This window comes from Cebus imitator, unplaced genomic scaffold, assembly GCF_001604975.1.
Source record: "Cebus imitator isolate Cc_AM_T3 unplaced genomic scaffold, Cebus_imitator-1.0 Scaffold24, whole genome shotgun sequence".
Classification (NCBI taxonomy): domain Eukaryota; kingdom Metazoa; phylum Chordata; class Mammalia; order Primates; family Cebidae; genus Cebus; species Cebus imitator.
The window spans coordinates 7,932,837-7,948,560 of NW_016107339.1; the positions used below are offsets into that span (position 1 = coordinate 7,932,837).

General features: G+C 44.9%; 1 protein-coding gene across 1 annotated transcript in view; it reads left to right on the forward strand.

Annotated features, from left to right (window-relative positions):
- The window catches only part of BTBD9 (BTB domain containing 9), a 92,633-nt gene that overhangs the window by 61,413 nt on the left and 15,496 nt on the right, over nucleotides 1-15,724 (forward strand). Inside the window, exon 2 of the mRNA XM_017522549.2 lies at nucleotides 10,520-10,598. Coding sequence (XP_017378038.2) covers nucleotides 10,520-10,598 — 79 coding nt within the window. The remainder of the gene's footprint in view (nucleotides 1-10,519; nucleotides 10,599-15,724) is intronic.

Consider the following 15,724-nt stretch of genomic DNA (forward strand, 5'->3'; position numbering starts at 1 on the left):
CACCAGCAGTACATAAGGGTTCCTTTTTCTCTGCATTCTTACCAACACCTGTTATTTTTTGTCATTTTAATAATAGCATTCTAACTGGGGTGAGATGTTACCTCATTGTGGTTTTTATTTACATTTTCCCAGTGCTTAGTGATGTTGAGCAATTTTTCATATACTCTTGGCTATTTGCATGTCTTCTTTTGAGAAGTATCTATTCATGTCCTTTGCCCACTTTCTAATGAGATTTTATTTTTTGTACATTCTGGATATTAGTTCCTTGTTGGGTGAATAGTTTGCAGATACTTTCTTCCATTCAGCAGATTACCTTATCACTCTGTAGATTATTTACTTTGCTGTGCATAAATGTTTAAATTTAATATAGTCGCATTTGGCTAGACCAATATCCTGAACTGTTTTCTGTATGTTTTCTTCTAGTATTTTTATAGTTTCAGGTCTTACATTTAAGTCTTAATTAATCTTGAATTGATTTTTAAATATGATGAGAGATAGGGGTTCAGTTGCTTATGGATATCCAATTTTCCCAGCACCATTTATTGAAGAGGGTGTCCTTTCCCTGGTGTAAGTTCTTGGTTCCTTTGTCAAATACCAGTTGACTGTAAATATGTGGATATGTTGCTGGGTGTTCTAGTACATTCTGTTGGTCCTTGTGTCTATTTTTTACTCATACCAACTGTTTTGATTACTATAACCTTGTAATATATTTTGAAGCCAGGTAGTGTGATACCTCCAGCTTTGTCCTTTTTTCTTAGGATTGCTTTAGCTCTACTGGCTCTTTTTCAGTTCTACATGAATTTTAGGATTTTTTTTTTCTATGTCTTTAAAAAAAATGACATTTTGCATAGGGGTTGTATTGAATCTGTATATTGCTTTAGGAAGTATGGTCATTTAATGATGTTAATTATTCTAATCTGTGGGGATGAGATGAGTTTCCATGTGTTTGTATTCTTTTCAGTTTCTTTCATCAGTGTTTTGTAGTTTTCCTGGTAGAGCTCTTCCACCTCCTTGGTTAAATTTATTCCTAGGTATTTTTTTCCATGGTAGCTATTGTAAATGTGACTGCCTTCTTGATTTCTTTCTTGGCTATTTCATTATTGGTGTATAGAAATGCTACTGAATTTTGTGTGATGGTCTTGTATCCTGCAACTTTACTGAATTTGCTTATCACCTCTAAGAGTTTTTTGGTGGAATCCTTTGGTCTTTCTAAATATAAGATGCCTTTTGCAAAGAGGGACAGTTTGATGTCCTCTTTTCCAATCTGAATGCCTTTTATTTCTTTCTCTTGCTTAATTGCCCTGCCTATGACTTCTACTACTGTATTGAATAGGAGTCGTGAGAGTGGGCATCCTTGTCTTTCTCCAGTTCTTACGGAAAATAATTTCAACATTTCCCCATTCAGTACCATGTTAGCTACGGGTTTGTCATAGATGGCCTTTATTATTTTGAGGTATATTCCTTATATGGCTAATTTGTTGAGGTTTCTTATTATGAAGTGATGTTGAATTTTATTAAATGCTTTTTCTGTGTCTGTTGAAATGATCATATAATTTTTGTCCTCTATTTTGTTGATCTAATGTATCATGTTTATTGATTTGTGTCTGTTAAACCGTCCTTGCATCCCTGGGTTAGATCCCACTTGATCATGGTGTATTATTTTTTTGATGTTCTGTTAAATTTGGTTTGTTAGTATTTTGTTGAGAAGTTTTGTGTCTGTGTTCATCAAGGATACTGGCCTATAGTTTTCTTTTGTTGTTTGTGTTCCTGTCTGGTTTTGGTGTCAGGGTAATGCTGGTCTTGTAGAATGAGTTAGGGAGTGTTCCCTCTTCTTCACTTTCGGGGGATTTTTTTGGTTTTGGGTTTTTTTTTTTTTTTTTTTTTTTTTTTTTTTTTTTTTTTTTTTTTTTTTTTTTTTTTTTTTTTTTTTTTTTTGAGGCAGGGTCGCACTCTGTCACCTAGGCTGGAGTGCAATGACACAATCATAGCTCACTGTCAAACTCCCAGACTCAAACGATTCTCCTGCCTCAGCCTCCCAAGTAGCTGGGACTACAGGCATGTGCCACCCAATTTTTTTTAAATAGTTTGAAGAGGATTGGTATTAGTTCTTCTTTATATGTTTGGTAGAATTTGGCAGTGAATCCATCAGGTCCTGAGTTTTTCTTTTTTGGGAGACTTTTTATTATGGATTCCATTTCACACTACTCATTATTGGTCTGTTTAGGTTTTCTATTTCTTCTTGATTCAATCTTAATAGATTCCATGTTTCCTGGAATTTATCCATTTTCTCTAAGTTTTCTAGGTGGTTACCATATAGTTGTTCAGAATAGTCTCTGATGATCTTTTGTATTTCTGTGTTATCGATTGTAATGTCTCCTTTTTCATTTCTAATTTTGTTAATTTGGGTCTTCTGTCTTCTTGGCTAGTCTAGCTAGCAGTTTATCAATTTTGTTTTATCTTTTTTAAGAACCAATTTTCCATTTCATTGATTCTTTGTATTTTTCTTTAGTCTCTATTTCACTTAATTCTGCTCTGATCTTTATTTTTTTTTTCCTCCTGATAATTTAGGAGTTTGGTTTGTTCTTGCTTTTCCAGTTTCTTGAGGTACATTGTTACATTGTTTATTTGAAACTTTCTACTTTTTGGATATAGGCACTTAAATCTTTAAAATTCCCTCTGAGTACTGCTTTTGCAGTGTCCCACAGGTTTTGGTCTGTTGTGTTTTTATTTTCATTCGTTTCCCTGGAGAGGGCAGTACCACCCTCAGTGACAGTAGCTTAGGCCTGCAGGTGGGAAATGCCCGTGATGCTCATACCTCCACCCCTGCTGTGGTAGCCAGCACCTTGGTTGCACCTCAGCCCTGGGTGCATAACCTCCGCACATCTAAGCCCTGAGGACGGCAGGCCATGCTTCTCCTGATCTCAAGTCGAGCTCCACTGGGCTCCAGAACAGTGTGCAGTCTGTAGGGGCAGGCCCTAAAATAGAGCCTTGTTTGTGCCTCCACTTCAAGCCTTGAGGGTGGTAGCCCGTGGTCACCCCTGCCTACATTCTAGGGGCAGCAGCCTGGGCTTTTATTGCCACCATTCGCCTTTAAATGTTAGGCATTGTGAAAGCTGGCTAGAAGCTTCTAGAATATGCATGGGTTTGTGGGCTTCGTTGAGTGTTATCAGGCAGGGATTAGATGTTTCACTGGGATACCCCTGCCCAGCACACTGGTGCTTTCTGTGCCTTCTCGCTGGAATGCACTTTCAGATCTGCATGACCCTGTCTTCCAGCTGTGTAAGTGTTAGCTCATTTGTCACCTTTCCAAAGACACCATCGCTAAACGTGTTAACTAAAGCCATGCATTCCTCCCAGTCTACTTAACACTGTTTTGTGTTTCTCCATAGCCCCCTTTTAACTCTGATAAATTTGTTGTTGTTTTTTTTCTGTCTCATTAGAATATAAGCTCTTTGAGGGCAGGGACTTTGTTGTGTGCCATATCCTCAGGATTTAAAATGGGCTTATTCCATAGTAAGGACCTAATATATATTTATGGAAGAAAGGAGAGAGGAACAGAGAGAAGGAAATTCATTCAGTATCTGTCCTCTTGGACTAGTCAGCGGCTCCTGAAAGGGACTCTCCAGTCTTTTGTCTAGGGTTTAAGACTATCACAGTGGCCTGAAAGCCAAGGAAGGGAATGGAACTGGGGGTCTCACCATCTGGGATGTGACTTCCATGTAACTCCTGTGCTCTCAGCTGCTGCAGGATTCTACTCTCTGCTGTGCCTAGGGCCCCAGAGTTCAGATCTTCTCTGTTCATGGCCTCCAGAGGGAAATATGTGCCTCCTGTCAAAGTGAAGGAATGCTTGTTCCCACTATGCAGGAAGGAAGGGAAGGCATTTGAGGAGTGCACCTGCTCCTTTTTCCTGCTTTCAACCAGTCTTCCTGGTTCAGCCCCCTGCATACCTCCACTTTGAGAGGTAGCTGGTGACTTGAGGACCTGAGCCTTTCTAGGGTTCTGTGGTGTGAATCCACTTGCTTCCTGTGTGCCATCTCTCTGAGGTGCCGATGCAGAGAGATGGTCACACCTCCTCATCCTTCCTCTTTGTTTTGTGGTCATGCATGTGTCTGCATGTATTAATTAATATATAACACATATATTTGATGGGAAACATATATTTCTTTACTGCCCTTTGAGTGGAGAGAATAGAGACTATGCCAATGTGTTGCGTCTGCTGTGTTTACCTGCCAGTCTGGCCTTGGCCAAATGGTTTCCTGTCTCCATCTCCCCAGGGTTCAACAGGTCTGCTGCAGAAAAGTTCTGATATGTGCATTCTCTTTACAGCATGTACAGTAGAGTTACATAATCTTCCAGATTCAAGAAGACTAGGCACCCTCACCCTTGGATCCTGAATCCCCAGAAAAGGCAGAACAAGGCTCAGGATAAAGAGCTGCTCTCCACTGAGCTGTGGTCACCCTTTCTCCCATCACTGGTGGGCCGGTGCAGTGTCCTCGTCATCCAGAGCCACTCACATAAACCCTGCGCATACTGATGGCAACCGCGCATTCCTCCCCCGGTGGCTCTCCTGTCCTCTACTTCCTTCCGACGGGGACACAGCTGGCTGGAGCCAGGAGCACCACCTGCCAAATCCACACTGCTACTGCAGGACCAGCTCCACTTTTCCCCCTAATTTTTATGTTTGCAATTTAGCTAATTCTGTCTCCGGCAAATTCCTGCCCACATGAACACAGACACAGTTTTAATCCCGTTCTCCTCTTCTGTCTCTATTTATTTCAAGAACTGTTTAAAATACATAACATAATAAAAGTAATATAACATTTGCTCACATACTTATCCCCAGAATTGACCATATGTAATATTTTTTGTATATACTTCTTCTTTTTTATTTTAATCAAAGAAATGAAACATTCTAGTTAATGTTGAAATTGCCTTTGTTCCCCATCAGCAGTCCCAGTCCTCGCCCCCTCCTCAGAGATAGTCACTGTCATGAATTTAGCATCCATCCTACCAGAATATTTCCCAATATTTCACAGACCTGTATGTTTGCCTGAGTCACGCCTACAGTTTAGTGTGTATAATCCCATATTGTACATCTTGTCCTCTGAGTTCCTTTTGAGCACAGCCTTCTGTCTTAGATCTTTCTCCATATTGATCTTTTTGTAGAGAGAGCACCTGCTGAGCCTCTCTTCTTTCCAGTTTGCCATATGTGTGAATGTGATGTGAGAGTAATAGCCAACAGTTAATTTGCTTTCACCATGTGCCATGCTGTTTGTGTTTTCTCCTTGAGTCCTCACAACCCCAAATGGTAAATACTGTACGGCTATCACCCCTACCTCACACGGGAAACAGACTTCAGCGGACAGTCACTTACCTGAGACCACCTTATGATCCACTAGTGTATATGATCCCTATGGTTCTGGCCACTGTGGTTTCTGGCCCTGGAGTCATGACATAGACATGTAAGTGAGGTGTCAGTACTATCTGGGAGCCAGGAAAATAAAACCCAGGGGACAGTGACTAGTCGGTGCCCTGGCCTCTAAATTATTTGGAAGGTCCTCATCTTGCCCTCTGGTGGAAGGAACCTAAACTAATAGTCATTAAATCTGGCTTCTGTTACTGACTGTATCCTGACAGCTCTAAGATATCCCACAGATTACTTCTCTTTGCCTCAGTTTCCTTGCCTCTGAAATGGAATGCAGATTGGCTGGCTCCCTACCTAAAAGATTGTGTTGGGAACCAAATGAGATAGATCACGACTCTAAGATACTTTGTAAACCACCCAGCGGTCTGTGGTTGGAAAAGGCTTTTAGGATGACAAACTTGGCCCATTTTTTAACTTTCCTTATTGACAGACCACCTACCATGTTCCAGCTACATCCCATGATTTCATTTGCATTACAGAATTGAATCCTCATTCCTCAAGCAGCAGCTTTAGAAGGATTGTTTTAAATCCCTTGTTTTTCTGGGTTTTGCTTAATTACTACTCTGGCAACAATATCTCTTTACTTTTGTTTTTTTGAGACAGAGTTTTGCTCCATCGCCAGGCGCCACGCTGGAGTACAGTGGCGCCATCTCAGCTCACTGCAAGCTCTGCTTCCCGGGTTCAAGCAAGTCTCCTGCCTCTGCCTCCCGAGTAGCTGGGACTGCAGGCACACACCACCACACCCAGCTAATTTTTTGTATTTTTAGTAGAGACAGGGTTTCACCACGTTGGCCAGGATGGTCTCGATCTCTTGACCTCATGACCTGCCTGTCTTGGCTTCCCAAAGTGCTGGGATTACAGGTGTGAGCCACTGTGCCTAGCCTTTTTTTTCCTTTTTTAAACTTCATATACATAGTATTTTAGCTTCATTATGGGTTAAATTGAGTTTTTTGGGTGAGCCTGGGCACCCTCTCAAAATGTATAGCTTTGTTCTGTGGAAAAGCTGTTTCTAAGCATCAGACAACCAATGACACGGCAAGTTTTGGAACAGCACGGGTTTGTAAGTTGGAACCACTGTAGTGTTTGCATTGTTCTCTAATTAGTCTGTGGAAGGATAGCTAATCTCCCTGGTGAGATCACAGACTGCTTAAGGAAGGGGCACTACGTCTTGCCTGTGTGCTCCGTAACGCCCAGCAGGTACCAAGCTCAAGAACGTATTCAAAAAAATACTTGTTTAATTCTTCCAAAGCCCAGCTCCTTGTCTGCCTCCAAGACATGGCTGCTGATGGGAGTCGCCTTGGGTGCCCCCGGAACTTAGTCATTGAATCATACACTGTCAAACTTGACAACTCACAAATGAGGCCCAGGAACCCAGTGTATCTTGTCCAGGCTCATTCGCGGAATGTAATTATAGTGGTAATAACAATATCAACTAATTTTTTTAGTACTTAATGTATGCCAATACTTTTCTAGATGTTTTATATTTGTTAATGTATTTAATCTTTACAAAAAATTTGAGGCAGTTATTCCTATTATTCCCATTTTACAGATCAAGAGACTGTGACCTAGAGAGGCTAAGCAACTTGCTTAAGGTCCTAGAACTGTTAAAAGTACAAGATAAAGATTCAGTCACTGGCAGCCCGGGTACAGGGCTCATGCTCTTCACCCCTGTGCCACATTGCCCCTAGTCCTGAAAGACCAGGAGTGAAGCCTGCTGTCTTGACTGTCACCCGTGATCCTCTCTGCTGGAATACTTTGCATAATAACACAGTGCTGCTGTTCTCACTGGCTCCATGCTGTGTGATCTGTATTATTAAATCCTTGGACAATAGGCAAGATAGGTGCTTTTGTTTAATGCTTACATGTGTTGTATGTTGTACCACGTTCAAACGGTACAGAAAAGCACCAAAGTAAACCAAATGTCTCTTGAAATTTTTTCATCCAAAGCTAAAATCTGGATCAACATTTTGGCAAACATTCTTATAGACGTCTCTGTTTTAATACATATGGGTATAGTTCCACACATGTGTGCATGGGAGAGAATAAAGAAGAAATTTAAAAAATAAGTTTAAAATTTTTTATTAAATAAAAATTTAAAAGTAACACATATGTGTATAGATACATATTTACAATTGGACATCATTGGGACCTCATTCTAGATGCGTTGCTGTGAGCAGGTGAGCGGTGTTATTTCTGTCAATGCTGCTTAAATGAGGAAAGTGCGCTCAGGAGAGGGCAACAGTTCGTCCAGTCAGAGCCAGTATGGGGGGGTTGGAACTTCAATCCTGTGTGGGGTTTTTTATTTTATTAAGCTCTCAAAGCAAAGACCACATTTATTTTTTGACATTCATCATTCCTGTTCAAACACCTTCCTCTCAGTGCCCAGCCCTGGCTCTGGAGTGGGTGGGCTGCCAGGCCTCTAGTGGGCTGTTGTCTTTCCTACTAGAGAAGAGATTCTGGGTATCTGGTGGGTTGGAATGTTTATGCAGCTATCAATAAAAGCCCAATAAAAGCTTTTGCATTGACTAAACAATGCTGGTGGTTTTCTGGCCCTGTGAAATCTCAGCTGAGGCAGCTCCTTTGAGGTTTCACAGTGATTGCAAATGTGGCACAGTCATGTGGTGACCACTCCAATGCCACCTTGTCATTTCCCCTTCAAACAGCATGGCAAGTTATTTTGAAGAAGTTCAGGGGAAGTGGAATCTGATGCGGCAAGAGAGATCCTCATTTCCTCATCCTAAGCAACTTCTCTTTCTACTGGTACTTTGGTCTTAGAATTGGTATCCAGCTCTGCTGAAAATGAAATCATATATTCAACTCTCAGGTTGAAGTCCAATGTGATTAGATATTAATGCACTGTAATGGGGGATTGGTATTAAATTGAGACCTTCTGATCTTGTTACTCTTCAAATGTTCCCTCGTGCTCACTCTGCTGGGCTGCCAGCCCTGCCTCCCCTGCTTCCGCAAGCATAAGCAAGGGCAGTGGGGCCAGAGCCCAGAGCCCTAAGCCCACCGCAGCAGCCTAGTGTAGGGAGAGGGGAGTGGAGGCAAGAGGAGCAGCAAAGGAGAAAGGAGAGGGAGACCCAGGCTCAGACTGGCTCTGCCCAGGATGGCTCCCAGCGGGACCGTGTCACTACCTGTGCTCCTTCAGCCTCCTCTACATCATGGAGGGAGGAATGCGTGGGAACACAGTGCCATGATTCTGGGCCTGCCTTCATTCTCAGAGCCACACGCATGTTGTTGAGGGCCAAGAGCTTCCAACTGTCAACTTGTACCTTTATGTCCAGAATCACCTGGAGATTTGACAGGCATCAAGCTGGAAGGCTGAGAATAATAAAATCTTTGCTCAGTTTCTTCTCTTCCCGCTGCTTCCCCATGCCAGTCCTTTTTGTAAAACTGCAACTTGAACCTAATAGCTGTCACCAGCTATTGTCCCTCACAATAGTTTCCCTTTCCTGGAGGCGTGGCCCAAGAAGCAGCCAGTGAGCCAGCTTTAGTGTACTCTTTAGCTTCCTTTAGGGACAAGGATGGGACTCTGATGTCCTAAATAGTGTGAATGTTGGCCAGGGGTGGCTCCCTTCACTTCCCCTCACCTGCTGGAGGAAGAACGTGAGTGTGTGGTGAGTTCCACTGCTTGGCTCACGAGAGACAGCTAGGCCTGTGGAAACCCCACAGCGCCTTGCAGGTCCCTCTGCCAGCCCACGGGCTGCAATCCATCTAGCAGACCTTCCCCAAGACGGCTGGGGGTCTGAGAGGACAGCAGTCGCCCACTAAGAAAATAGGCCACCAGTGCAAGCCCTGGGCTTGTTCAGATGGTATCACCTTCATGTGTGAAGAATAGCATTTTTACAGAGAGAGTGATTGTTCTTATTCTGTTTCCAGAAAACTGCTTTCAGGGACACAGACTTTGCACACAAGATGGTAATGACTTTTTAATGACCTTAAGGGGACTGGTGTCCAGGCGGCAGTGAATCAATCTCAGTGGGAGGTTCATAGTGAGAGGGAAGATGGAACACCTGAAACCAAAGGGGAAAAACAAACTGCAAATACATATATATTTTCTTTGCTAGCATTACTTGGTAATTAGACAATTACAGGAAACAGCTTCCCAGCAGCTGGCATTTCCACTGTGAGAGCGGAGGAGGGATGGCAACAACTGTGAACTCCTCACATTTATTACAGAAAATATTATTGGAGTTTACAGTCGTGGGCGCCATGCACTCCTCCGGTGCATTCTGATGAGCTGCTGAGCGTTCAACCAAGAGCAGAAATCCTCCTCTCAGGGTCTGTTCAGGGCCTGCTCTGCTGAGTCTTAAATGAGCTGGCCTGGCCCATGCTGATCAATGAGGAATTGCCTTTAAAATATTGGAGATGCTTTTGAAACCACCCAGAAAGACAGGCCAGTCTTGAGAAAAGACGGCGTCGGGGGCAGCATTCGGAAGCAGGAAAGGAAGGGGTAGAGGCCTATGGAGAACTTGCCACCGCCCCCATGTGCCATCACTCACATGTGGGGGTCAGATGGTAGGGCAGGACCCCCGCTGCTCCAACCTGAGTCCTGGAACTCTGCAGCCCTCCCACATGCCTGCCCTCTTCAAAACTCTTCTCCTTCCAGAAGCCTCTCGTGCTGAGTAACTGCTCCCCATTGGATATACACCTGATGAATCACTGAGGTCATTCTGCCAACAGCCCTGAGGTTGGCCCCATCGTGGACCCATCTTATAGGTGGGGAGATATATTTATGAACTCCTGCCACTGTGATTACATTTATTTGTCTGAACTCTTGTTGTAATGAGGGCTTGGTCTGCACTCTGTGCTTGTTTGTGGAGGGCTTTGTAAGAACCCTAAGTGACATTCACAGATGGGGAGGAGTGCCTTCTGTGATGGGACTGTACGCTCCTGAATAAGGACACTGTATATCCTGTATCTCTCAGCTGTACATTAGCTGTACATTAGGCCTCGGCCCCGCCCCCCTACAGTGCAGGTCCCCCTGACGACAGGAAGCCCTCCCTCCTCTGTGGATGTGACTCCACCAGCCACACTGTCAGAGAGTTAACTGCACCGTCTAACCAGGCAAATGGTTGTTTCCTCCCACAGGTCCTGGCAGTCAGTAACCTTTGAAAGGCAGCCTGCCTCCTTCATCCGGATCGTTGGGACACACAACACAGCAAATGAGGTAAGGGGCTGTTTTCATGAGAGGTGCTGTGAGATTCATGATGTACAGGTAAATGCTACATCCTGAGTTAAATGGAACTGTTTGTTCTGCCTGCTAATGGCCTGTTGTTCAGACAGCTTGGTATGGAGAAAGTCCTGCAATTGCACAGTGGGGATATCATTATCATTTCTGGATATCTCTTCACTAGCAAATGAAAGCCAGCTCCTACTGCTTTGCTAATTCCTACAGCTCTCTGTGGAATCGGCCAACCACAGAGGCCTTGAGAGGTCAAACACATCCCCTGTGTCTGAGTCCTCAGCCTTCCCAAATGACAGCAATTGTATGAGGTTCCTTGCCCCTCTGAGCTTGGTGTCTGGCAGGTGGCCATGCTGCTGATTTACCACTCCTGTGCTGTTTGTAGTCATACTGTGTCAAGTGTGTACCTCCAAAGAACCTCTGGTTTAAGACAGGCAGCATAGGGAATAATGGGTCAAAATCCAAGAGGTAGATGAGAAACATAAAGTTATTAATAGTTCTGCAATTGTATCTTTTCATGATCCTTCTCAGGTATATGCAGGATTGGCTCTATGGTATACCACCAGGACAGTCACATGGGACCCAGAGCTTGAGGTGTAATGCTCTGTGACACTATCTTGAAATCTTAGGGTCTTTTTACCTTTGAATTGCTTTATAAGTGAAGCTCCATTGCACAGTGGAACACACACCAGGACCTTGGGGCCTCAGTCCACACACAATCCTGTCTCCTGCCCCTTCCCACCTTCCTGCGATGAGCTCTCAGCCACCCACTCCCTGAGCCAGGATGCCTGGGTTCTGCTTGGCCTCCCCCTCCTCATCTCACCCATGATCACTGTCTCCTCCACCCCCAGCGGGGGCCCTGGCACAGGGATGGATGGGGTCAGGGTCTGGTCTGAGTCCTGAGCTTAAGTCACAGGATAGGACCCTGGGTGCCCTCGAGGGGCCATACTGGCAGGGGGATGTTGGTCCCTGTGCCTGAGGGAGCACAACATTAAGTAGCAAGTAATAACCAGCATGACAGCTTGAGAGAGAGAGACCCTTGATGAAAGCAGAAAGCTTTTTTTCTGCTTTTTGAACGCAGGGCTCCACGTTTCCATCTAGCAAATGGGCCCTGTGCTTGGGATTCATGTGTCGTCTTCGTGGAATTAAAATTTTCTCAGAATACATCAAGGTGTTTCTGGTACTTCAAAAAGCATTTTTAAAAGTGAAAATATTGTGATAATTTAAATTCATTTTGCCTTTTTATTTATTTAGAATAAAAGTGGCCCATATCTACAATGTGTTTCTTGCAGAGAGGAACTTGTAAACAGAAACTTGGAACTTTTCCTCTTGCCTCTTTATTTCAAAACAGACCTGAAAACTATAAAAGTAAACCAACTGATATTTTCTAAAGAAAACTTTGAGAATTATAAACATCAGGTCATAAACAATTGAAATTTTTACATACTAACATATTGAAATAGAATTAACTATTATTTTTCATTTGCAGTTCTTGCTTTTTATACAGTGCATCCCCCCCCCCGCCACCGTTTTCTTCTTTAATTCCTAAATGGAATTCTGAAATTTTGTATCATAACAGAAGGAATTCTCAAGTCAGACAAGGCTAAGCAGCAGCAAGGCAAGTCTGCTCAGAGCCTTCTTCCAGGGCTGCCTTCGGTCCCAACACTTTGGGAGACTGAGGCCGGAGGTTTGCTTGAGCTCAGGTATTCAAGACCAACCTGGGAAACATAGTGAGACCTTGTCTCTACTTTAAAAAAAAAAAAAAAAAAAAGGCCAGACGTGGTGGTTCATGCCTTTAATCCCAGCTCTTTGGAAGGCCGAGGCAGGTGGATCACTTGAGATCAGAAGTTCCATGGTAAAACCCCATCTCTGCTAAAAATATAAAAATTAGCCAGGCATGGTTATGCATGCCTCCAACCCCAGCTACATGGGGGGCTGAGGCAGGAGGATGACTTGAACCCAAGTGGCGGAGGTTGCAGTGAGTTGAGGTCGTGCCACTACATACCAATCTGGGCAACAGAACAAGACTCTGTCTCAAAAAAAGAAAGAAAACCAATTCATAGGCATTGTAGCATGCACCTGTAGTCCCAGCTGCCCAGGAGGCCGAGGCAGGAGGATCGCTTGAGCCCAGGAGTTCAAGGCTGGAGTGAGCTATGATTACAGCACTGTACTCCAGCCTGGGTAACAGAGTGAGACCCTAATTCAAAAAACAAAAAATGTACCATAAAGGTGAACTTTACTGGGCATCAAGAATATAGAAAACCCCAGAGAATGTTCTTTACTACAGCATACTGGGTTATGGGACATTATTTGAAAAAAGTCATAATGGCTTAGAGAACAGTGGAAATGTGTGTAAGCCAGTATGGCAAAGTTCAGAGGTCACATCAGGGAAGGAGAATGGCTTGGCTTGGTCAGGCAGGATTCCTGAGAGAAACAGCTCTAGAGGAGAACATGACTGCATGGACAGGAGTGCTTCGTGGAGCTGGGGAGGGCCGCAGCATGGGAAAGGAGGCTGGAGGTGCAAGTGCAGCACCACCCTGATTCCTGGTCCCATGGGAGCCAGAACTCCAGAACTGTAGAGAAAAAGGGGTCAGGGCACCTCTCTCACTATGGAGGGTGGCCGGGCGGGCAGAGGATGTAGGGTTTCCTCAGTGTGTCCCTGCTTGTTTGCTAAATAACATCAGCAGCTGTCTCAGCTGGCTATTCCACTGACTAAAGTCACACATTGATTTCTCACAGTCCTGGAGGCTGGGACTCTGAGATCAGGGTGCCCGCAAGCTGGATCTTGGTGAAGGCCGTCTTCTGGGTTGTGTCCTCACATGGCCTTCTTAGGTGTGTGCACTCTCACGAGAGAAGGAGAGAGAGCAGGCACGAGTGCTCAGTCAGCACTTTTCCTCTAAGGACACCAGTCCCATCATGGGGGCTCCACCCTCATGACCTCAGCTGAACTTAATCACTTCCCAAAGAAGGCCCCACTTCTAATCCCATTCCATTAGGGGTTAGGGCTTCCACAGAGTAATTTGGGAGGGACACAAGCATCAGTCCCTAACAGCAGCCTTCAAGTCAGAGCAAGAAAAACATTGTTTCCCTTTAGCTTCGCAGTGTTTGTGAACCCAGATACTTTGTGCTCACCTCAGAAAGTATCGATGGAATTGGTCTATGGCATGGAGAGGTAATACTGTCTGTGTGTGTACAATAAAGGGAAATCTGGATGAACAAACCCTTTGCCAAATGGCCCAGGTAGGCCCGTCTTCTGCAGGTGCTTCCCCATCCAGAGAGGGGCAGGCAGAGCAGGGGCTGGTGGGGAAGTGCCGCATGGAGGCTCCTGTGGTAGAGTATTCAGAGGGGACCATGGCTGGGCAGTTTGGCAAAAGGTGGGAAGTGTCCTGGACAGTGAATAAGTGGCAGCCTGCAGAGCGGCTGGCTGTTTAGAGAGACCTGAAGTCATTCTTGGGGCCAAGAACCCAGTGAGTTGATAGCTCTGCGACAGTGACCATGGAAACTGCCCCAACCTCCAAACACTCTGGCTGCTGCTGGAATCGGAAAAGGCGGACAGCAGGTGGTGCGTGGAAGCAGGCCCCCAGGCTGAGCTGTCTGAGCTAAGGTGGACTGGGATTTCTTGCCTGCTGTAGGTGTGTGTCTGTCTTGCTCCAGTCAGCCAGGCCTTCCTGCATCCAAAGGCTTAGCCTCCGTCTGCTGCATGTTAATTTTCCCCACTTCCCTCCCATTTGTCCAGCTCTCAGGCAACGGCCGCCTCGGCAGTCTGTGGGTTTAGACTTCTTGATCACCTGCTCTGGCACGCTTCTGATTTCCTGCTGCATTCCATCCCTCTCCTCTGGGAAGTGTGTGTCTGCTACTGGCATCTGTCTCTCATCTTCCTTTGTGAGCACCACAGCAACAAATTAATTTTTTAGCTACGTTTACGACTTCTGTCAATAAATTCCCCCAATGCTTACCTCTTAAAGACTCCACCACTTCCTTCTGTGACCCCTGTTCCTTGTGTACTCAGCATCATCCTTATCATTTATCAGAGCCCTCCGCCTTCACGTCCCACCAGTGTGCTTCTGCGTCCTCTGCTCCCCGCTCGCCTGGCTCTGCAAGCTCCCCTGTGCTTGGCCCGGTGCTCACACGTGTCTCTTCTTTACCCTGGAACGCTTTCCCCCACTCCTTTGTCTTCCTCCCATGCTCAGCACTAGATGGCAGACATGTCAGTTTGTCTTTCAGCACATCCGCCTTCCGCTTCATTGTTGCCATTCCTCTGGTTCTCCCCAGTGCCTGTGGCCAAGGAGGTCCTTCTTGGCCATTTCCTCAGTCACTTTGTGGTGGTCTCAGTTGCCAGCTTAGCAAGCTCGTGGTCGTTCCTGTGTGTGTGCCCATCTGCCTTCAATGCTAATTGAGCCGCTGGGGAGACAGACATGCTCTTCTCCTAAGCCTCTCAATGTCTAAGATAAACTGGACCTTGTCAACAGCATTACAAATGTCTACGGAATCTTTAGTTTCAGCCCCAGCAACTGTGCTCAGAACCACATTGGTTCTGATGTGTGGGGTCCCCCAGCAACCCTTCTATTTCATTTTATTATCTTAGCAAATAACAAAGGCACATACCTACACCCTTAAAGAAACACAGCTGGGAGTAAATGAGATCAAGTCTATGCACCCATGAAAATCAGTCAGTGGCGTTCAAGAGATATAGAAGATATGCCTGTTTCTTTCTATGGCTTTTATGAAAACCTAGGTTCGAAAGTTCTGGAGTGATTTTCTTCAGTAGGCATGGAGCTCAGGGGCCCACAAGCAGTCTTGAGGGTTAAAAAGGACTGTAGGAAAAGCAAACTCTCTGCAGAAAGACAGGGTTTCTGCTCATAAGACTCTACATGAAAGTTTTTGCCAAATCAATAACAGAGACTAAGGATGGTATTGACAGGCTTTAGGCAGCTCCGAGGGCTCTCTTTTACTTACTGCATTTATATAGTGAGGAGGGAGGCTGTGTCATATTCATCTTTGTATCCCTGGCACCTAGCATGGTGCCTGGCACGTGTAAGCATAGAGGACCTGTTAGCTGAATGAATGGGTGAGTGATCTGATCTGTACACCCCCCTCCTCCTCTCCCAGCC